Source organism: Orcinus orca, chromosome 8 (assembly GCF_937001465.1).
Source record: "Orcinus orca chromosome 8, mOrcOrc1.1, whole genome shotgun sequence".
NCBI lineage: Eukaryota > Metazoa > Chordata > Mammalia > Artiodactyla > Delphinidae > Orcinus > Orcinus orca.
Genome location: NC_064566.1, coordinates 5,689,146 through 5,711,963, shown reverse-complemented (window position 1 = coordinate 5,711,963; position 22,818 = coordinate 5,689,146). Strand labels below are relative to the sequence as shown.

The 22,818-nt window shown below is 56.1% G+C and overlaps 1 protein-coding gene across 5 annotated transcripts; it reads left to right on the top strand.

The window, feature by feature from the left end:
- Positions 1-231: 231 nt before the first annotated feature.
- On the top strand, positions 232-21,927 carry SYT12 (synaptotagmin 12). 5 transcript variants are annotated; one of them, XM_033402373.2, is made up of 9 exons: positions 520-755; positions 6,331-6,387; positions 6,791-6,950; positions 11,047-11,240; positions 13,328-13,720; positions 16,347-16,562; positions 17,245-17,365; positions 18,223-18,356; positions 19,734-21,927. In XM_033402373.2, the coding sequence occupies exons 5-9, from the start codon at positions 13,445-13,447 to the stop codon at positions 19,905-19,907; spliced, it is 921 nt and encodes a 306-aa protein (XP_033258264.1). In that variant the 5' UTR covers positions 520-755; positions 6,331-6,387; positions 6,791-6,950; positions 11,047-11,240; positions 13,328-13,444; the 3' UTR covers positions 19,908-21,927. The 5 variants fall into 5 exon arrangements, with proteins under 5 accessions (XP_033258263.1, XP_033258264.1, XP_049570151.1 ...); XM_033402372.1 differs by lacking the exon at positions 6,791-6,950 and having other exon boundaries at positions 232-755; XM_049714194.1 differs by lacking the exon at positions 520-755 and having other exon boundaries at positions 6,356-6,387; positions 6,908-6,950.
- The last annotated feature ends 891 nt before the right edge of the window (positions 21,928-22,818 follow it).

Below are 22,818 nucleotides of genomic sequence, written 5' to 3'. Positions count from 1 at the left end.
CCTGTTTCCTCCTGTAAAAAGAAAACGGAGTGACCACTGACACCATTAAGCCATTAAGCCATTGTGAGGATTAACTGAGATGATGTTGGCCTACCATTCAGAGAAGCGGAAACCTCCCTCCTGTTTCCTGATCGGTTCCTAGGAGGTGCACAGTATCCAGCCCGTTTTACAGAAAAATAAACTGAGGCCTAACAGGGGAACAGGATAAGCCGGGGTGCGGCAGCTGGGGCTAGAACCCAAGCCTGCTGACTCCGTGCCCAGTGCTCCGCCAGCCTCTCGAAGCTCGCGGTGAGCACGTTCCCATTCCCCATCCCCACTCATCCTGGGCCAGGGAGTGAGGGTTTGGCTTCTGCCTCGGACGACCCCCTGGGATCCGGGGAGCGCTTGGGGATCTTCGGCTTAGACCCCGGAAGCGCCGCGCAACTGCCGGGAGCGGAGACCACGCGCGGGTTTGTCACTTTAAAGAGGGAGCGGGCGGGCGAGCGCGAGGGAGCGCGCGGCGGGCTCCTGGGAGCGTGCCCGGACTGCGGCGCAGCTCGCGACTGCCGCCCCGGCCCGGCCGAGCCCCCGGACCGCGCCGCGCTCCTCCCAGGCGGGCGCGGGGAGACACTGCAGGCTTGGCTCCGCCGGCTACGGCCGGGCTTGGCGCCGGTGCGTGCGCGCTGCGGGAGGCCGGCCGGGAGCCGGAGCCCAAGCCGGAGCCGGAGCCCAAACCGGAGCCGGAGCTGGAGCGGCGGCCCCTCCGCGGAGCCGGGGTGAGTACGCGCCCTTCGCGCAGATGCACGCAGTGCCCCTCCCAGCGCCGGGGACCCCCGGGCTCCAAGCTCCCCTCTCGTCTGCACACCCGCGCCGCGCTTGCACACGCAAGCCCGGCACAGCGCACGCCGGGCACCCTTCCCCGGCCCTGCCACTCCATGCACTGCGCATCGCATCGTGCCCCACACGCCCGCCCCGCGTGTGCACACACGCGGCTCACCCGGCCATTTACACGCCTCCCCGGCGCCCGCGCTGCACGCACGCCCCTCACACACACAGCGCCCTGATTGTCCCCACTTTCCCGGCCCCGCCTCACACCCTCTTCCCGACTCCCGGGTCAGCCCCCCACACTCCGGTCCCCATGTATCCTGGGGGTTACCGCGGCATGGGTGCTGGGTTTTCAGGAAATGCCCCATGTCGCACCCTATTGCCAGGAAGCCCTGGGAGGCCAAGAGGATCCTCAGCCTCTGTCTGGTGTCACCAGCACGGGTGGGGAGCTTTCCAGGGTCTCCCTGCCAACCTTTGATGCCACTGCTCTTTGGGAGAGGAAGCTTGCCCATCCCAGGGCCTTGGGGCTGTAGATTTGGGCTGAAGAAGGGGGAACTGGGTCCAAACATGGGGACCTGGAGCCAGGCCTGTGGGTGGAGGAGCCCTGAGCACGCCCTCCTAGTGATCCCTCTTTCATGGGCTGCAGAGGGACTGGATGCCCCCTCCTCAGCCAGTGAGGCCACCCTCCCCCACAAAGAGCCTGGGAAACCTGCACCCTGGAATGTTAGCCTCTTCCCTGAGCCAGGGGGTGGGTGACAGGTTTGGAGAGCGGCAGGAGCTATGCATCCTACTAGAAATGGGGAAACTGAGGCTCAGAGAGGGCAGGAGACTCACCCAAATTAACACAGCCAGTCTGGAGAAGGGTCAAGACCCAAGCCCCTGGCCTCCCCACCCTGAAATCTGAAGCCTTTCCAAACAGCTTGGGAGAGAGGGGGCTCCCAGCCCGGGGTTCAACCTTGGACTCTGCCTCTTGTCTGCTCTGGTGACTATGGGCAAGTGTTTTCCTGCACCTCAGTTTTCTTACCAGTACAATGGGAAGAGTATCAGCCCCCTCAGAGGGCAGCAGGGAGGACTTGCCGAAATAACACCTGGCGAGTCCTTGGTACAGTGCTCAGCACATAGTAGGTGCCCAGTTAATGCCAGCTACCACCATCCTCGCCAGTCTGTACTGTGGTTTTTGTGGGCTTTTGGGGGGATGGTAGCAGGATGTGGTTATTCCAGGAAGTGGGAGCACTTGAAAAGGATCTCAAAGCTAACGCTCCTAAAGAGGTTCCCAGCCTGGAAGGTCGAGGGCTCCCCTGTACCACCCCCTGATCCTTCCCATTGCCTGCTGGCCTCAGGGTGAGGGTAGGGGGAGCCAAAAGCTTGCTAGCCAGAGATGTGACATGGGGACACTAAGCAAGGAAATGGGGTGAGGGGGAGCAGAGACGTGGGGACCCTCTCCGCCGCAGAGTCACCAAATTCCTGGAAAGCCATTTCTTGATAAGCCCAGGAGGAGGCCTCGACTGTGGTCAGATTCCAGTAAGGCCCGTGGCAGTTCCTCCCACCCATCTCCACCCCCGAAAGGCCTGGTCAGGAGGTGGCATGGTGGCCAAGAGCCCAGGGCCAGATGCATTGTACCCGGGAGTCAGTCCCAGTATTGCTACTCATATGCCGAGTGACTCCATCCCCGCCTTCCTAATCTGTAAAAGGGGGATCCGTTTATCCATTCAGTCATCAGGTCTATATCGTGTTCACACTACGAGCCAGGCACTACGCTAGGCATTTAGCATGAATTATGTCTAATTCTTACAGCAATAGGTACGTATTGCCGGGTAGGTATGGTTAAGCCAGCATTGGAACCCAGAGCTGTTTTCAATGAACAAGCGCCATGCAATTTAGGGTTTGGGGGTTTGGGGCCAGAATGAATAGATGGAGTGAGGAAGGGTGCCAGGAAGGGGCTCAGATGAAGGTTTGGGGCAGCTCTGACCCACCCCTGCTGTGCCCCATTTCCTGTGTGTCAGAAATGCAGGGAAGCTCTGGTCAGAGGCTGCCCTGGCCTCGGATGTGCCTTGTCAGCGTCCTGTTCCAAGCTGAAGCTGCAGCCCCTCTACCTGGCAAACCTCCAGGCTGCCAGTGGGAGTCTGCGGAGGTTGTCAGTACTGGCTGAGATGGAGTCAGGGGGTCTCAGGGATAGTAAGTAAAGCCGTTAAGAAGGGCGCTTGCTGCAGAGCCAGATCTGGCTCGGTCTCAGCTCTCCGCTTACTGGCTGGGTGACCCTGGGCAAATTCACTGCCCTTCCCTGAGCCTCACTTTCCTCCTCTGTGGAGTGGGGATAATAACAGGATTTGCCCCCTAGGGGTCTTGGGCGAGGCCATGGGGAAGACGTACATGAAGTCCTTTGCACAGGGGCTGTGGCTACTAATAGAAGAGGTGCTGGATGGGGTGGCAGGCCCAGCTCTACCACTGCTGGCTGTGTGGCTTTGGGCAAGTCACTTAACCTTTCTGAACCTCCCCTAGCTCATCCAAAAGCCTGCTTACCAGGCTCATGAATAGAGATGCTTCCAGGGGCCAGCAGGTTCTGGAAGTGAATGGAAGGGTAGGAGGTGCCAGGCCGGAAGAGCAGATGCCCCGTCTGAGGGACAGAGCCTACTCAGCTCCAGCTCTGGCTGTTGGGGGTGGCAGGGTATACAGACCCACTGTTCCCAAATCTTACTTTTAACGGGAAGCTGGAAATCTATCCTTTTTTTTTTTTTTAAGAAATTCATTTTTTAATGGGAAATTTCCCAATTTTTAAATGTTGGTAACTCACTTTAAGACAAATATAACACATCTGCAGGCTGGCAGTGCTGTCCACACAATTCCACTGCTCAAAGTAGGGGCTCAGGGGCCTTTCGGACCATTGCCAGGCGAGGAAGCACAGCAGCTAAGATTTGCCAAAAAGCCCCACTGCACTTCTCATTCCTCCCTCCTGACACCCTGATAAGGCCATCTTAAGCCCCATTTTACAGAGGGGGCAGATCGGGGGTTCAGAGCTGTACTCAGGTTGCCGCCCCATCCCAGGAACCTCGACATCTCTCCCAAGTTCTCTCTTCCCTCCTCTCAGGCAGATGTGCTTTGGCTTCTCCCGTTCCCAGGGCACACCTGCGGGACCTTCTGGCCTGGGTGAGCCTAGAGTCATTCACACCTTCACTGAAAGCACAGCTCCCAGGGTTTCGTGATGAGGGGAGGGGGAAAGGTGGGCAGTGTGGGAGTCTGCGGTCTGAGCTGGACCAGCCTTGGAGAGATGGGGGCCCCTCGACAGCCAGAGGTCTGATACATGGGGGCCCCTCGACAGCCAGAGGTCTGATACAGCAGGTATGGGGTTCTGTCCCCAGCCACAGGAACTTGCCGCAGGGGTGTACCCAGCCCACCCACTCTAGTGTGCTGCTGGCATGGGCTGTCCCCGTGCAGGAAGTCAGCCTGTGCTAGAGAAACAGGAAAGAAAGCTGATGGCATGATCAGATTCCCAGCAAGGCAGAGGCAGACTGGGACATGTGTGTTCATGTTAACATGTGTGTTTTGGTGTATCCAGCCTCCCTTCTGCCACGAAGTAGGGCCACCTTGGGCTTGTACACAGTGCCTAATTTGGCCTGTGGGTTCTCAGGCAACTTTTGAATCCATATGCCGCCCCCCCCCCGCCCCCCCCGCAGTAAGGCACAGGGGTTAGGGAGCGTGGAACCAGTGGCCCGGGTTGAACAGTTTCTTAAGCTGTGTAGCCTGGGGCAAATGACCTTACCTCCTTGCCTCAGACTCTCTTCCACAAACCAGAGATAGTAATAGCACCTACCTCAAGGGGCTGTTAGAGGTCGGTAATATATGAGGTAATATACATGCAAAGTGCTTAGGGCTTGGGTGTAAGGGGTGCTTAGCAAGGTACTTATCATGATCTCAGCAGGTCCCAGCAATGAGCTTCCACTTGAATTGGCATGGGTGAAGCCGGTCCAGGTTAGCGCCTCCCTCCCATCACCATGACAACCCACATCTCACTGTGGGAGTGGGGGCATCATCAGGGGAGCTGGGAGCAAGGAGCTGTCTGTGCACCTGGCAGGGCTTTGCCCCAGGGCCCTGGTCCGCCCTGCTTCTCGAGGCCTCCTGTCCTGGGACCTACGGCACTCCCACATGTGCCGGATAACCCTGTCTGGATCAAGGCACCCCAGCTTCTTGACTCCAGAGCTACAAACTGGGGAGAACCCCAGGATTCTAGAAAATGCTCACCCCCTGATTTGACCCCAGTCCCAAAGGGAGCCCACACAATCCTTCGAGGAGTTGCAAACAGGCTAGCCGCCAGCCAGGACCCTTTTCCTCTCTACCCAGTAGTGTTTACATTTTTTGTGAGTTGGTTGCAACATTTAAAAATCAAGAAACTGCATGTTAAAAAATACCGGTATCTGGCTTTTCAGAAGATCCAGCCAGGCTGGGTTGGCATTCCCGCGGGAACAGAAAAGCAGTTGCCCTTGGGTGGACGGACACTCTGCAGGTCTCCCCCGCCACCGCCCCGTGTACCCCATCTTACCTGTTTATAACCACCTCTCTGAACCGCGAGGGAATGCAGAGGTTAGCGTGGGGGCCATCCTGTCCTCCGTGTCCCTTGAGCTGAGATCCATACAGCTCTTCCTAGCCTCGCTTTTCCAACCCCCCACCCCATTTAGAACATGTCTGGGAGCCAGTTTACTTCTTAGCAACAAAAATAATAAAACTGTAAGCAGTTGCCTGGGCAGGTGATGGCTTGTATGAGCTTCTAGACCTTTCTAGAACAACTTAAACCTTCAAACCTCTCAAACCTTCAGTGGTTCATAAAACTTGGGAGCGGAGGGTGGGGAGGAAACCATCCCAAGCAGAGAAAGAACTGATAATGGAATATTGTAGAAATGCAGCATTTCGGGTCCAATTTAAACATAAAGCATTTGAAGTCAGCCTTAGGGAACACCCTGAGGGGCCGCTCTAAGGAGTAACAGAGTTGCTGCTGGTCAGCCTGTTGTTGGTAGGACGGAAGTGAAGCAGGGTTGCCAGATTTAGCAAGTACAAATACGGGATGCCAGCAACTTTTGAGCTTCAGATAAACAGTGGATAATATTTCAGTATAAGCATGTCCCATGCGATATTTGGACATACTTCTACTAAAAACGAATCCAAAATTCACGTTTCACTGGGTGTCTTGTGTTTTTGTGTTTGGCAACCCTGAAATGAGGTCTCAGAGTGCTTGAAAAGAGCTTTAAACACCATTTTTTTAAAATGCTATTTTAGGGACTTTCCTGACGGTCCAGTGGTTAGGACTCCGCACTTCCACTGCGGAGGGCCCAGGTTCGATCCTTGGTCGGGTAACTAAGATCCTGCATGCCACGCAGCACAGCCAAAAAATAAAAATGAAAGAATAAAAAAAACACTACTTTTGCCCAGGCCCCCTCCACCTGAGTGTGAGCTGGATGATGGGCACCTGGGCCATAGCGGGGGGTGGGGTTGATGACCCTCTGAAGCCCCCTCCACTGACTCTCCTCTCCCTTCCAGTCTCAGCCCCTGCGGTGGGCGTCATGGCCGTGGATGTGGCAGAATACCACCTGAGCGGTGAGTCCCCGCGGCAAACGTGCCATCTCACAGGACCCTCCCACCGGGCCTGGGGTGGGGGATGTCAGTGGGACACCAGTCACGGCCCTGTTTTACTGGTAAGGACTGTCAGTGAGTTGCCCAAGATCACACAGCCTTGGGGACGCCGGGTTGGGGCCAGTCTGAGGTCTCTTCGTCTTTCTGCTCCGGTGGAAGGACTTGAGGGGATCGCCCAGGAGGCCCATGTGCTGCTACTCCCTAAGGTCGAGCCTGTCATGCGGAATCCACTCCCCTGGGGCCATTCCTGGAGCCAAAGGCGAGGAAACCCAGGAAGGTCGATGTTAGATCCACAGGACATTAAACTCAGAGGTTGCCCAGTCCAGGGATGGCAGCTCCCACCTTCTCCTCATGTGTGCCCCTGCAGGCACTGAGCTTGGGACCGGCCTCAAGACACCAGACACACTCCAGCTGACGATGGATGGTGTCAGAACTGAAGTACCCTCGCCATCTTTTCTCCTTACGTTCCCCTCCCCATTTACAGATGGGAGAAGGCAGGCTCAGCAAAGGAAAGGGACAGTGACTAAGTAAGTAACAGGGTCAGGACGTGGGCCCAGGTCTCCTGACTCCCAGGCCGGTGCTCCCCATCACTCCAGCTCCTCCCCTAGCTCAGACCCCAGCCAGCCCAGGGCTGAGCTGAAGGACGTACAAGGGGGAACCACCTTTTCCAACTCCCAGCCAGGAATTTTCACTTTTCACCTGCAGGCTCACAGGTCTTTGTCCAGGCCCTGGCGTGGCCATCAGTGAGTGATGAAACCTCTCTGAACCTCCACTTACTCATCCGTAAAATGGGGGCGATGCGGCCTGCCTCAGGGACTGCTGGGAAGATTCAACGAGCTAACATGTGTGAAGTGCCCAACAGTTTGAACACAGCTCTCTCCGACCTCCGGGCCTTTGCACATACTGTTCCCTTCCCTTGGGAACTGCCTCTGCCTGGCTAAGACCTTGAGACTGGTGTGGAGATTTTGAGCACAGATCTGGAGCCAGATTGTCTGGCAGCGAATAGCTCCTCTATCTCTCAGCTTCATCGTCTGTAAAATGGGGATAATAATAGAACCTTCCTCACAGGGTGGTTCTGAGGACTCAGTGGGTTAGTATACATGAAGTGTTTGGAACAGAGCCTGGCGAATGGAAAATAGTAAGGGAACCATTATTACTAAGATTCCTCCTTCCTCATTTCTGGTCTCAGCTCAGACCTCACTTCCCTGGGGAATTCTTCTCATACCTTCCAGAGGCTGGTACGCAGTAAAATGAGTAAATAAATGAGCATTAACTGTCATCATTTCATGTCAGCTTGCTGGGGTTTTTCCTTTCGTGTCCCTGGCCCTGGCCCCCCTTTCATGCCAGCCGGGGTGCTGGCTTCAGGCCCTCAGCCCCCGGATCCTCACTCTCAGGGGAGCCTGGTGCTGCTTTGCCACTTTGCTGTGCCCATTGCCTATGTGGACGCTGTGCCCGGGCCCTGGCCCGCCCCCTGGCAGCACCCAAGCCCCTGTGAGCTGGCTGGGGCTGTGTGTGTGTCTAGGTGGGAACCCCCCCCCACCCCCCGCACATGCACTTCACTTTCCAGGCACCGGGTACGTTCCCATCCCATCCCCTATTCGCTGGACTCCCAGGACTTCCTGAGAGCCTGGCCAGGTCTTGGCCCTGGGCCCCCGGTAGCTCTTTGTTGTGGTTTTATTTATCCCACAAATTACATTCTCGCAACAGAAGTCAGGAGTAAACAGGTTTGCTCGCCGTCCCTCCATCCGCATCTCTGGCTCCTCCCATCCCTCCCTGGTCCGCCCAGCCCTTGACCATACGCTGTGTGAGTTTTACATCAAAATCACGTGCTTATACCATGTTGGGGATTGTTTTTTGTTTTTTTTTTCCTCTTAACAATGCCTGAAATGATTCTCTGCATTGCCACGGTGACATCCTGATGACCTCAACTGCCATTCTCAAAGCCCAGTGACAACCCCTCCTGAGGCAGCACCACCGGCACCCTTGCTCGGACCCTCAGGCTGCTTCCAGATTTCTGCTGTTATAAATACAGACTCGATGACTCACTCCAGACATAAAACTTGTTGGGATTTTTCCCTTAGAATCAATTCCTTTGGGGTAGAACCACTGGATGGGGATGTTTTTGGTGTCATCTCCTCTTTCTGGATGAGGAGACTGGAGCCAGGGAGGTGAGGTGGCCTCAGGGAGCCAAAGTACCTGCACCACGCTCTCCATTTCTCACCCCTGTGGCCTTGAGCCCATAAATATTGGGGTGGCCAAAAAGTTCGTTCGGGTGTGTTTAGAAGCTGCGCCCGAAAACCCGAACGAACTTTTTGGCCAACCCAACAGATGTGTTCTTTAACTGCTATCCGCCTCAGTTCTCCTCTGGAAAGTGGAGGTAGGGAACTCCTAGGGTGCTAAGTGCTGCGTAAATGCCAGGGCTGAAGGCTGGGCCCTGCCCTTCTCTGGGGTGAGCAAGTATGGTAGATTCTGGCTGGAGCTGGCTGGGCTCAGCAGAGCAGGGCCCCGCTGGGGCCTCCCACTGCTGGATGATTCCTCCCTACGCAGGCTTTGGGGAGCAGTGGCAGTGGCCCCTCCATCCCCAAATGCCCCCTTCCCTCTCTCTCACTGGGTGCTCTGAACGCTCTGAGCTTTGCACGCCCTCCTCTTCCTTCCGTAAACTCCTGGTGCCTGGCGCCTTGGCCGGCACACTTCTTGCTGCTCCTGCATATCCCAGCTTAGGCATCTCTCTTTGGGAAGCCCTCCTGGGCTGTTCTCATCACGACCCCCATCCCTCTTTTGTCTATTTATCTGCCCACCCCACCCACTAGACTATGAGCCACTTATTAAGGACGGGGACTGGGCCTGGGGCTGACCCGCTCCGCAGGGTGCTCACACACAGTAGGTGCTCGGTGGCTGTGTGATGAGAAATCTCCGCCCTGAAACACCCTCCGCACATCTCTCCGCCCTGCTGCTGGGGAACCGTGCTGGTGGAGGCCGGGTGGGGCCGTGGTTTTTACCCCTGCTTGCTCTGGAATCTGGCCGCCAGTGTTGGGATCCCAGGGCCACCCCTTCTTGGCTCTGTGACCTTGGGCAAGTTCTTGTGTGTCTCAGTTTCCCCATTTGAATCGAGTATAGAGGCAACACTGAGAATGGTTTAGAGAATTATATTTGCCAACAGTGCGATCTTCTGCAAAACGAATCCTACTGTCTCATTGGCTTCTTTTGGGAATGCAGAGCCAGGTTTCCCAGAAGAGTGACTTAACATTTATGGTTCTGCTGTGGGCCAAGCTCTGTGCTAGGTGAGGACTTACCCAACACAGTTGAGGGGGTAGTTAATTACTGTTTGGGGACAGTGAGGCTCAGATGAGTGAGGTTATTAAAACATCCGTGGGCAGAACGCATTTGAGCATCTGGATTTGTCCCCAAGCCCTGCCCAGCCTACAGCCACCTCTCACTTCTGGCTGAGTTTTTTGTTTGTTTGGTTTTTGGTAACAGCTTTATCAAGATAAAACTCACATGCCATAAGTTCACTCGCTTAAAGCGTACAATTCAGTGGGCTTCAGTATATTGTGCAACCATTAGCCAATCAACTTTTAGAATATATTCATCACCCCAAAAATAAACCCCACACTCCACATTTCCCCCTCATCCCCCCAACCCCTGGCAGCCCCTGACAATCACTAATCTACTTTCGGTCTGTACAGATTCTATTTCATAGCAATAGAATCATACAACATATGGTCTTGGGACACTGGTTTCTTTCACTTAGCTTGATGTTTTCAAGGTTCATCCACGTTATAACGTGTATCATTTCATTCCTTTTTATTGCTGAATAATATTCCATTGTATGATGTACTACATTTTATTTTCCCGTTCATCAACTGATGGACATTGGATTGTTTTAGATGAGGTCTGAGGCAAAAAGGGGGTCATTTCTTTTTCTCCCCCAAGTTCCCTTCCACTTTCCTCAGATCCCAACAGGCTGCATTGATTATCTGGAAGCAGAAGTCCTCTGAAGGTAGAGAGAACTCAAAGAGGCAAGAAAAACCCCATCTGGGGCTTCCCTGGTGGCACAGTGGTTAAGAATCCGCCTGCCAAAGCAAGGGACATGGGTTCGAACCCTAGTCCGGGAAGATCCCACATGCCACAACTACTGAGCCCACGTGCCTAGAGCCCGTGCTCTGCAACAAGAGAAGCCACCGCAATGAGAAGCCTGTACACTGCAACGAAGAGTAGCCCCTGCTCACCTCAACTAGAGAAAAGCCCCTGTGCAGCAACAAAGACCCAGTGCAGCCAAAAATAAAATTAATTAATTAAAAAAAAAACCCTACCTGTTTAAAGCCTAAGGAATATTTAACCATTGTTCACAGCTCTTCATCTGCTCTACCCAAGGGTCGCTCCTGATAGTAATGTATGTTTTTGTGGAAAGGAGCTAAAAGCAGATATCGGAGGGTGTATAGCTTGTTCAACACTGGATCCCCAGCACCCAGCACAGAACCTGACATAGTAGACACTCAGTAAATATTTTTTCAATGAATAAGCAAATCAGTGCTGAACTACAGGCTCACTGGGTGGGAGTGTGTAACAACTGAGGGGTCCTAGTGCCCATTAACGAGAGACTGCTCTGCTCTTGCCTTGCAGTCATCAAGAGCCCCCCTGACTGGGAAGTGGGTGTCTATGCTGCCGGGGCCCTGGCACTGCTGGGAATTGCAGCTGTGAGCCTGTGGAAGCTCTGGACGTCGGGGAGCTTCCCCAGCCCCTCCCCGTTCCCAAACTACGACTACAGGTACCTTCAGCAGAAGTATGGTGAGAACTACGCAGAGGCCCAGCAGAAGGTGAGGCTTCTGTTTTCATGGGTGCACACTGGACTGCACACCCCATGCCCCAACCGTCCACTCTCAGGACTGGCCCCCACTCCCTCCCCCCCTCACTCCCTCCTGGTTAATTTCCTCCTGCGAACAGGGACCCTTGTCCTCCTCCACATTCCAACATAGCCCAGTGCTAGGTAATCCATGAATACTTGGCGAATGAATGAATGCTTTCAATTTAAAACACCATCCTGTGACAATTACAGGAAAATAAAAATAAGAAGAAAAACCTCCCCAAATGTCACCACCCAGAGGCAAGCAACTGTGAATTGTCTTCAAACTATTAACATTTTGATTTATTTCTTTCCAATATTTTAAATCTAGGCCCCTCCCCGCCGGTCTTTTTTCCATGCATAGTTTTTACACAATGGGTGTCATCTCTACAGAGAATTTTATACCCTACCCTTTTCATCTCACGTAAAACGGAAGCACTTCCTCATATTGTTGATTGTAAACATTATTTTAATGGCTGCCTAAGATTCCTTTTTGTGTATGTGCCATGGTTTACTAAATGCCACTATAAATAATGCAGTAAATGGTTTACGTGTAAAACTTTGTCTTCATTTGGGATTACGTACTTTGAATGAATGCCCAGATGTGAAACTACTGTATCAGGGAGTATAAACATTTTTAGGGCTCTCTATATATTGCTAAATGCTTCATCACTTAACATTGGCAGAGAATTTTTCTAACATCACGTAGAGTTCCAGAGAGCATAGCCAGAATCTGTTACCAGATAAAGGTCCCACATGCTCGCTCATTTGGGGTTTTGGAAGGAATTATCTCACGCTCAGTTGGAGGGACTGTAAATTGGAACAACTTTTCCAAAGAGCATTTTGGAAACATGTATCAAAAGCTTTCAAAAGGACTATGTCCTCAGGACTTCCCTGGTGGCACAGTGGTTAAGAATCCGCCTGCCAATGCAGGGGACACGGGTTCGATCCCCAGTCTGGGAAGATCCCACGTGCCGTGGAACAACTAAGCCCGTGCGCCACAACTACTGCCTGTGCTCTAGAGCCCAAGAGCCACAACTACTGAGCCCATGTGCCACAACGACTGAAGCCACATGCCTAAAGCCCGTGCTCCACAAGAGAAGCCACTGAGATGAGAAGCCCACACACCGCAACAAAGAGTAACCCCCACTCGCAGCAACTAGAGAAAGCCTGTGCACAGCAACGAAGACCCAACACAGCCAAAAATAAATAAAATAGATTTAAGGAAAAAAAAGGGAACTATGTCCTCTAAGTCAAGATTTTAAGAAAGCTATTCAAGGGGCTTACCAGGAGGTCCAGTGCACTTCCACTGCAGGGGGCACGGGTTCGTTCCCTAGTTAGGGAGCTAGGATCCTGCATGCCGCGCAGCGCGGCCAAAAAAAAAAAAGGAAATCTATTCAATGCTGCATTGTTTATATTTGTGAAAAATTAAAAACAATATAAATGTCCAACTGTAGGGGAATAGTAAAATAAACTATGGCGATCCACTCAATGGCAAATTAAGGGGACCATTAAAAATTATGGTAATGAAGATTATGTACCAACATGGGAGATGCTTACAGTACAAAGGTTTTTGTTTTCTCAAATCCCAAGGTCAATTGAGAGAAAAGAAAAATTTGAATATTAGAGTTAGTGTTATCCAACTTGAAAACTTCCTCATGTGGTAGACATTTTTGTAAACTTCCTTTGAGGCTGCTCTGTCATGTATTGAGTATCTGTACTCTAGTTTTCTTACCCGTTCCCCTTCTGCTGGACACTTAGATTGCTAACTATTTTTCCTTTTTATAAACATCACTGCAGTGAACATCTTTATGTATGAAACTCAGTCCATATAAATAAACATTTTGAGAAAAAGCTCTCTTACCTTCTGGTTAGGGAGAGAAAACTGACATGAAATAACAAAAAAGAAGGACCTTCCTAACTAAGGCATGCCCTGTTTTTGCGAAAGGGGAACTTGGAGGTGCCTTGCATGAACAGGGCTTACCGTATCTCTTTGCTGTCTCTTCAAGACCATGCCTATTGCCCTTTCGATGCTCCCATGTCCCTTTTTCTCACCCCCAGAGAGTGCCTGCCTGGAATGCCCAGCGGGCCAGCACTAGGGGGCCACCCAGTCGCAAAGGCAGCCTCAGCATTGAGGACACCTTTGAGAGCATCAGCGAGCTGGGACCCCTGGAGCTGATGGGCCGTGAGCTGGACCTGGCCCCCTACGGGACCCTCCGAAAATCCCAGTCGGCCGACTCCCTGAACTCCATCTCCTCCGTGAGCAACACCTTCGGGCAGGACTTCACGCTGGGCCAGGTGGAGGTGAGCATGGACTACGATGCCGCCTCCCACACCCTCCACGTGGCTGTGCTGCAGGGCAAGGACCTCCTGGAGCGGGAGGAAGCCAGCTTCGAGTCCTGCTTCATGCGCGTCAGCCTGCTGCCGGATGAGCAGATCGTGGGCATTTCCCGGGTAAGTGGGGGCTGGGAGGGCGGGGCAGCCGTGTGCCCCGGGCTCTCAGGAGTCCTGCCCAGGCAGGCAGGGGTGCAGGGCCAGGCAGAATCTCAGGAGGGTGCTAGAGAGCAGATTTGGGTGCTGATCCCAGAGCGGAAGGTGCTGGCTATAGGGAGGACAGAACTGGGAGTCTGGGGCCTCCACGTGCAGGCTCCCATTGTGTGCAGTTCTCAGCAGTCCTGCCACATGAATCCAGTGTGTGGTAATTGTCCATTTGTCAATTGTGTCAACTTGGGGACCTGGCAGGGAAGGGATGACAAGCTCATGTTGGCTAATTTGGGGACAGCTTAATAACAGGACTGTTATAATGCTGTGTGTGGGGCGACCTCAGGGATGGCGTGGTACCCTGGCCTGAGGGGATGAGGGGAACGCGAGGTTACCTAAAGACCAGTGTATGCAGAGGGCCACTTTGATAGGCGCCGTGCCCTTTGGTCAAGAGGCGCCGTCTGCTCGCAGCGATCCTGCCCAGAAGGACCTGGAGGAATAAGCACCCCGACCTCCCTCCGACCTCTGGTTTCCCTCCAGTGACCCCTACTGGCTGACCCCACCGGAAGCCAGAGGCCTAGGGAGCCTGTTGATGCAGCCCATGGAGGTCAGCCCCTGGGGCCGAAAGCAGGGGGGAGGGTGCAGAATAAGCCGGGAGGGGCAAGGAGAGGGACCCAGCACCCCCCCCAGGATACCCCTCCATGATCCGCCCCCCTTGCTGAGAGAGAGAGAGGTCTACGTGAGACACCCTGCTGCCCAGCACCAGCGGTCGAGGTCAGCCCAGCACGGGCTGTGACCAGGGCAGGAGGATCCTGCGGCCAAGTGGCTCTGGCTCCTCAGAGACCCACCCGTGTCCAGTCCTGTCTCCTGTGCTGAAATTGGCTGCCCCTCAGAGGTGGAGACTGTCATTCCTCTCCTGCCCCACCCTGCCCCCCGCACTCTAGGAGGGTCTAGAACCAACCACCAGGGCGTACGTAGGGCCGAGAAGGGGAGGCCGGCTTCAGAGAGGCAGCCCAGTGGGTGGTTAGGCGCAGGACCCTGGAGCCTGATTGCCTGGGTTCAAATCCTGGCTCCCTACTTCCTAGAAGTGTGACTTTGGGTGAGTCACTTAAGCACTCTGTGACTCAGTTTTCCCATCTGTCAAGTGAGCATCATAGTGCTTCAGGAAACGCAAAATCCTTAGCCCAGTCCTTGGTAAGCGCTCAGGGGATTGTCGTCTGTCAGGACCATGAAGCGTTCCTGTTGAGCCCAGATCCACGCTGCCCGTGGCCTCAGCTGCCTGGGGGACCTGGGCGGTTCTGGACACATCCCTCGAGGCAGCACGTTGACAGCAGCCACGACGGCCTGATGTATGCTGAGAACCTGGTTCACAGAGCCCAACGCATCTGCGACCCTCTCATTAGCCCCAGTGATGGGGGATGGATCGAGGGCATCTTATAGAGGAGGAAACTGAGGCTCAGGAAAGTGCTTTGCCCACGACAACCCCAGCAAGTGAGCAGGAGATCCAGGACTCCACCCCAGGGGTCTCCACGTGCTCATAAAGTGCAACGTACAGAGAATGGATCGTCAGGGAGCCTGCACTCCTATGGGCAGGGGACGGTCAAGGGGCTAATTTGGCCAGAGGAAGGAATTTAGGGCCAAAGATCGTGAAAAGCCTGAATGTCAGGGTCAGGATCAGGAGGTGGGCTTTATCCCAGGAAGGAAGGGTCGCCCTTGGTTCTCAAGCAGGTGATTGGGTAGCTCCCAGGGCGCAAGGTAAGAAGAGGCTTTTCCAGCCCAGACAGTGACCGAAGAGTGCAGCTCAGGGCATCTGGAGGTACCGACAGATTTATTCCCAAGAATGCAGTCTCCTTAGCATCACAGCCCAGCCAATCCCAGTGAGTGGGTGGCTGCCCCCAGGTTGGGCAGTCCCCCGGCATCAGGCGAGGTGCCAGGGATGAGATCTCCTCTCTTAAAATATCGCCAGGCAGTGACCAAAGCAGCCCCCCACGGAAGGGGGATCAGTGCCCACAAGTGCACCTTCCCAGAGGGCCCACCCACGGCTTCCTGGGAAGAGGCCAGTGGCGCCCACCAGGCAGGACTAGGCTTAGAAACAGAGTCTGCCCAGCCTTGCCTCGTCACTCCATCGGCCCATCCACCCCATAACGTTCAGAGAGTCCTAGGCCAGGCCCCATGCGGGATGGGACATCAGTGACACTCAACTTCACAGACAGTTATCCCTACTCACTGCATGCCTGGCCCAGGGCTGGACTTGAACACGTGCAAGAAAGATGGCCAGCTCAGCCGGCACATTGCAAGGGTTCTGTGGACCCATGGGCACTGAGGATGGGAATTAGTTGGGGTCAGCTTGTGGAAGCTTCGAATGCCAGGCCACTAGATTGGCCACCACTGAGAAGAGGACAGGGGGCTTTTATATCATCAGGGCTGAGCCACCAAAGGAAGGATTGGCATTGCAGTGTGGGGACAGCAGAGCCAAGACGCTAGCCCAGGTCTCCAGACACCCCATCCAGCGCTCACTCCCTGCCATGGCCTCGCAGGCATCCAGCTGCCACCTCCTCCCCAGCTTTGGACCTCCTTCCACTGCTCTTTCTCTCTGCAGATCCAGAGGAACGCCTACTCCATCTTCTTCGACGAGAAGTTCTCCATCCCCCTGGACCCTGCAGCCCTGGAGGAGAAGAGCCTGAGGTTTTCCGTGTTTGGCATCGATGAAGATGAGCAGAATGTGAGCACAGGGGTGGTGGAGCTGAAGCTTTCTGTGCTTGACCTCCCGCTGCAGCCCTTCGGCGGCTGGCTCTACCTACAGGACCAGAAAAAGGTAAGCCCGCCCACCTGCCTGTGCCTGAGGACAGCGCCATATGTACACTTCAGGGGAGGAAATCCACTGTCCTCGCAACAGCCTGAACACCAACATCTTTAGGAGATTAGAGAAAGAGCTGAGCCACACTCAAGGAAACTCAGTTTACTGCATGCAGGTGAAAGGCACCCTGACCACTCTTTACAGCCCTTCTACTGCTCCTACCACCAAACCTTTAGAAGCTCTACTCCTGTAGAGCTTCTGTTAGGGAAGTACTCCTCAAGTGAGTCATTTCAGACAGAGGCCAAGCTGCAGTTTACCGTCATAAATGTAGCAGCGCTTAGGGAGCATCACTGTTATTTAAGCAAATGATCTACTAATTCCAGTCCACCTGGACCTGTAAGTGCTACTACCGGAGAATGTTTTCTCTGGTCTGGAATGAGGGAACATAACTGCATTTTGTTGCTGCATTTGACAGGCAACCTATGGCCTTCCTTCCAAGGCAGGACCCATACCCAGTACAAGGCAGGGATGGCGCTGTGGAGCGGGAGAGGGGTCCCTTTCTCAATCCCACCAGCCTGGTGCCCTGGTGTAAGGGCCCCCAAGAGCAGCAGCTTCTCAGTGGAGAAGGAAGCTTCTGCCTTTCCCTGGGCCCCTCAAGTCCAGGGGCAGAAGCCCTCTGAGTCACCCGCCTGTCCTCCAGGCCGCCGACGCTGTGGGCGAGATCCTGCTGTCCCTCAGCTACCTCCCAACGGCCGAGCGTCTTACAGTGGTCGTGGTGAAAGCCAAGAATCTCATCTGGACCAACGACAAGACCACAGCGGGTAAGGCCCTCCTGGCTGCCTGGCTCCTCCGTGGGGCAGGTGGGAGCCATGGCCCAGCTGCTAAGCCCTGGGCACCTGGAGGCATCAGTAGGTGTAGGGCACAGTGCCAGGCCCCCCACCCCTGGCTTTGGCTGGGCTCAGGAGCCATGCACAGTGGGAAGATTAATCTAGCTGGGGAACCACAGAGGCTGGCAGGGAGCCCCTGTGGGGGAGGGATGGGAGTCTGAGAGCAGGAGGCTGGGGCACTGGTATGAAAACAAGGTAGGCGTTTCCCAGAGGCTGGACTGCATCCCAGATCCCAAACGGGGACCAGGGCCACAGAGATGGTGGGGGTGCCAGGCAGGACCTGATGCGTCAGGTCTGCAGGAGCCTCAGCCCCGAGTAACTGAAAACTGAGGGCTGCAGGAGGCTGACTGGGAACCTGGGGGACCCGGGTCCAGGCAGGTGCAGCAAGGACACCCAGTGGGTGGTAAGTGACGAGCAGGCAGCGACTCGTTATTCCAGAGCTGCATGTCCTTGAGTCAGGCTCCACTGAGCAGGCGCCGGGTGACTCGGGGCTGACATCTGCGTTTGGGCCATTTATAGAATGAAAACTGGTGGGTCTGCTGAGCTCCCCAGAGCCTCACGTGAGGGGAGCACTCGTGCGGGCTGGTGGGCCGGCTGCCGGAGTCCAAAGCCCAGCTCTTCTCCTGACTCGCGCGTGAGCCTCAGTTTTCTCATCTGTAAAATGGGAATGCAATAAAGAACTGATGGCAGGACCGCAGGAGAGAGTGGCCGGTGAGCCGCTGTGACCGGGCAGGTCTATGCCAAGTGAGTGTCGCACTGGCTCTCACCCCCACCCCCCTCCCCGCCCACAGACCCCTTCGTCAAGGTGTACCTGCTGCAGGATGGGAGGAAGATGAGCAAAAAGAAGACGGCTGTGAAGAGGGACGACCCTAACCCAGTGTTCAATGAAGCCATGATCTTCTCAGTGCCAGCCATCGTGCTCCAGGTGAGGGGGGATGGCGCAGGGGGTGGGGGCCCCTCTATCCCCTCCAGTCTATCTCCTCCGAGCTCCTGCAGGGGGTGATGGTTTGCCTTAAGGCATCACCTTTCTAGTCGAGAAGCGTGTATTGAGCACCTACTAGGTACCAGCCCTCTGGTGGGTGCTGGGGACATGGGAATTGCTTCCTTGGCGCTCACAAGGGACAGGCAGGAAAGTCTGCAGACAATCACATCCACTAAGAGCATGCCAGACCTTGGCAGTCAGGGGAGGCCTCTGCAGGTGGGGGTAGCTAAGCTGAGATCTGTGGGAAGACAGTTCCCGGTGGAGGGAGCTGCAGAGGACTAGGGATGAGCCAGGACTGACCCAACGCCCAGAGCTCTGGCCCTAAATCTCCCGAGGTTCTGCCTACAGAGGCCCTGTGGAGCTCCCCAGAACCCCCCTGGCCTTCAGCAGGCGATGTGCCCCAGGGAGACCCCCTCCCAGCACAGATATCACAGGCCAAGGGTGGGAGGACTGCAGAGGATGTGCCCTGGGCCACAGAAGTGGCCCGGCTTGCATGCCTCAGAGGATGGGGAGCTCACCACCTTCCCTCACTCCCTCCTTCCATCCTTGGGCATTCCTGACCACGTGAGAAAGTCCTTTTGTGCCTTGAGCCAAAACTTGCCCCTTGGCCCTGGGGCTGTACAGAAACCCCCTAATCTCCCCTCTTGGGATAGCCGGCCTGAATTTGAAAGCCCAGAACTCTGCCGCACTCTGGGTGTTCGGAATCCAGAAAAACATCTCAGCATCCCTGGTTGGTCCTGCCTTGCCACCCTCATGGGACAGGCCACCCGTCTGCCCCCTGCTTCCCTGGGTGTTCTAGTGCCACTACTCCTACTCTGCAGCCTCCTAGGGCGAGACACTTCTTGGGACCGGCGGTGGGGGGAGGGGAGGGGAGGGGGGAGGGGAAGGAGAGAAGTCAGGCTGGGTTCCAGTCTCAGCTTCACCACTTTGATCTCAAGCAAGTTCTTTCCCTTCCTGTTATGAGTCCAACATATGATTATCTCAGGATTAACAACAGACATCTATAATGCGCTGATGGTGTGCAGGCACTGTTCTAAGTGCTTTACACCTTTTAACTCATTTCGTTCCCAGAACAGGTGGGAACTATGATTATCACCATTTTACAGATGGGGAAACTGAGGTAGGAAGAGCCCAAGTCACTGCCCAAGGTCACGCAGCAAGGAAGTGGTGAGGCCAGCATTTACATCTGGGCTGTGAGGTTAGACAGGTCAGAGGTGAGGATTCACGGGGCCGTGCCTGGCACCCCGCTGGGGCCTGGGGGCCATGGGGGACCTCTGGCACTGCCCCTGGTCCCTAGCACCCATGTCACTTCCTCCCCAGGACCTGTCTCTCCGTGTGACGGTAGCTGAGAGCAGCAGTGATGGCCGTGGGGACAACGTAGGCCATGTCATCATTGGGCCGTCGGCCAGTGGCATGGGCACCACGCACTGGAACCAGATGCTGGCCACGCTGCGCAGGCCCGTGTCCATGTGGCACCCTGTCCGTCGAAACTAGCAGCCGGGGCAGGGCCCGGGTGGGCACCGGAGCCCGGCGTGAACTCAGCTCCAACACCCTTCTCTGTAGTCTGGCTGGAACCATTGAACGCTGGGGTCCCCCGGTGGAGTCCCCAAGAGCCATCTTGGTCCCTCTATCCAGGCTGCGGTGGAGGAACAGGCCTGGCTGGATGTCTAGGGACCCAGGGTTGTCTCCCACTGAGGACCAGCCGTGGCTGGGCCAGGGCCCGGGGAGGGCAGCCAGGCATTGGCCCGCTGTGCTCCCATTTTGAGCTCCCCAACAGGCCTGTCCCTTGGCCTTGGCGGGGCCTTGGCCTCTCAGAGCTCCCCACATCCCATCCCTGCTGGGAGGCCACGCACAAGGACCATGAGTCTTGGAGGCCAGGTGCTGTGCAAGGCACAGGCTGGGGTGACACGAACAAGGCACAGCCCCTAGGACGTCGGGAAGACAAGATCCCCTTGCCCTGGTGATCTGCTCTTTGCGGATGGCGGCCCCTCCACGTAGACCTGGGGAGGGCTCTGGGGCCGGGGAGTGCGGGGACAAGATGGGAGCTGTGCTGTGAGGGTCAGGGAAAGAACTGAGTGTCCCAGGCCAGTGGCCCGTCTGCAGCATGGCAGGGTAAGAACATCCCTGTCACAAACGCAGTTCTCACCCTTCTGCCGTGGACACAAGGGCCTCTCTCTGGGAAGGAGGAGAGACCGAGGGACCAGGCCAAGCAGTGGCCCTCAGGCCATGTGGGACGCTGGGTCATCCTCTATGAAATAGAACTGTAACCCTTATAAGGCCCAGGGGTCCAAAGAGTCCCAGAGCCAGGTCCTTGTGTTCAGGCATTGGCTCCACGGCATTGGTTGGTGTCCCTTCAGGCCAGGCCCTGCGGGGAAGAGAGATGCCTCAGCCTCTGGAGGGGGTGCTGGTGGGCAATGGGGAGGCAGAATACAGACTGCCGAGGGGCATGGGAGAGGCCTCTGTGGGCAGCAGGCACCTGGGAGGACACAGTGGAGCCCGAGGCCTTGGGCTGGGCCTTGCAGGAAGGGGCGACCCGAGTGGCGACCGTGAGGGGAAGTTGAGGGGGTCAGGATGGAGTTGGGGGGGTCAGGCTTGAATGCCAGCGGGGGAGATGGCTCTGGAGCCTGGTTCAGACCCCCAGGACACCAGCTGCCCAAGGCTGATTCCAGAAGCAGACCCCGAGGTTCGCAGGCAAGGGGTCTATTGGGGGAGAGCCCTCAGGAGAACCCTGTAAGGAAGAGAGGGAGCTTTGGGGCAAGCGAAGGAGCCGGCAGGTTGTGGCTTCCGCGGAGTCCCAACGGTGAGGGCTTGTGCGAATGGCACCCCAGAGGAGTCCTGCCCAGGAGCCAAGGGCTGGACCGTTACACACCCACAGGAGTCTTGGAGGGAAGGCGTGCGTGGCCTTCTAGGTGTCACTGAGGCAGCTCCAAGCCGCCGAAGGCAGCCCCAGAGAAGCAGGCGCTGTGCGCCCCTCGCAGCTGAGGGGTGGGGGGCCCACCGGGTTACAGCGATGGGGGGAAGGGAGGTGAGAGGTAGGTCCTCAGGCTGGCTGCCTCTGGACCTGGTGGGCTGCGGAGACCCAGGCCCAGCCAGTTACCCCCAGTGATGTCGGGGAGCCCAGGGTGGTCACGGGACCTGAGGCAGCGTGGTGGCTCTCCCCACCTGACGCAGCTGCGGCCCGGTCCCGAGGCCGGGCTGCCCACCGTGTGGCCGGCGCCAGGAGGTCTGCGTGGCCCAGGCCAGCCCAGGGCCCGGGGACACGCAGCTGGCGGGGGCCCCTGCCGCCGGGGAGAGGCCCCCGCCCTTCCACCCCAGTGGCTCTGCTGTGCAGACCATTTACTCGCCTGCCTTCTCTTCCCCTTCCATCCCTCCCTCTAACTGCATGAAATGCTGACTGTGCACCCGGATGGGCGTGGTGGGGACCGAGTATGCTGACTGGAATAATTCTAGAACCAAAATAAAGCTGGGGCAGGAGGGAGGGGGCTTCCGGGGAGCCCTGCTCGCCCCAAATCACCTTTGTCTCCAGAAATCAGGGCCCCGGGCCTCGGTGCGGGTTGCTGTGAGCACGCGTTCCCCTGCTGCTGGGCGCCCGGAGGAGCAGGAGGGTTCTCTCTGGCTGGGGAGACCGTCACAAGGACCAGTGCCACGAGGCTGCTGGGGAAGCTCCGAGAAGCGGCCCCGAGCCAGCCTGGCAGGGAGAATGCAGAAGGGAATATCAAGGAAGGCCGCCCAGTGGTGTTGCTGCGCTGTCTTCAGGGCGAGAGGGATAAGGCCAGAAAAGGGGGGTAAGACCAAAACAGCCTTCCTGGTTGTGGGAACAGCATGTAGAAAAGGGCAGGAGTGGACAAGAAGTTGGCCAACGCATCAACTTTGCTAAAGTTGGGGAGGATGGGGAGAAGGGAGCCCGGGGAAAGGCTTGGAGGGGAGACGGGCCATGTGAGTTCAGTGAGTACTGCTGCCTGGCCTGCAACCCTGCAGACTTAGAGGTAGGTCTGTTGTTGGCTCCTTTTTTGCAGATGTAGAAACTGAAACTCAGAGAGGCTAGGTAACTAGCCCAAGATCACACAGCCAGAGCATCTCAGAGCTGGGATTTGAGCTCAAGCTGTCTGGCTCCTGAGCTCATGACTTAACTACTAGACCACAATGCCGCCTTCCCCAGCTTCTCGACAGTGGGGCCGAGGGGCAGCAGAGAAGCCCCTCTGGATCCCAGGCTGCTCTGGTTTTCCCCTCCCCTCCCCTGGAAGATCACAGCAAGCATGGAAGGAGGAGAATCTGGGTAGAAATTCTCAGGAGGCCTGCCCACCACAGGGCCTGAAGGAAGAGCTTCTGTGGAACACCACCCCCACCCCCTGCAGAGCCCGGCAGACAGAGGTAACCAATGAGACAGGCTTTACAGGAGCCCAGG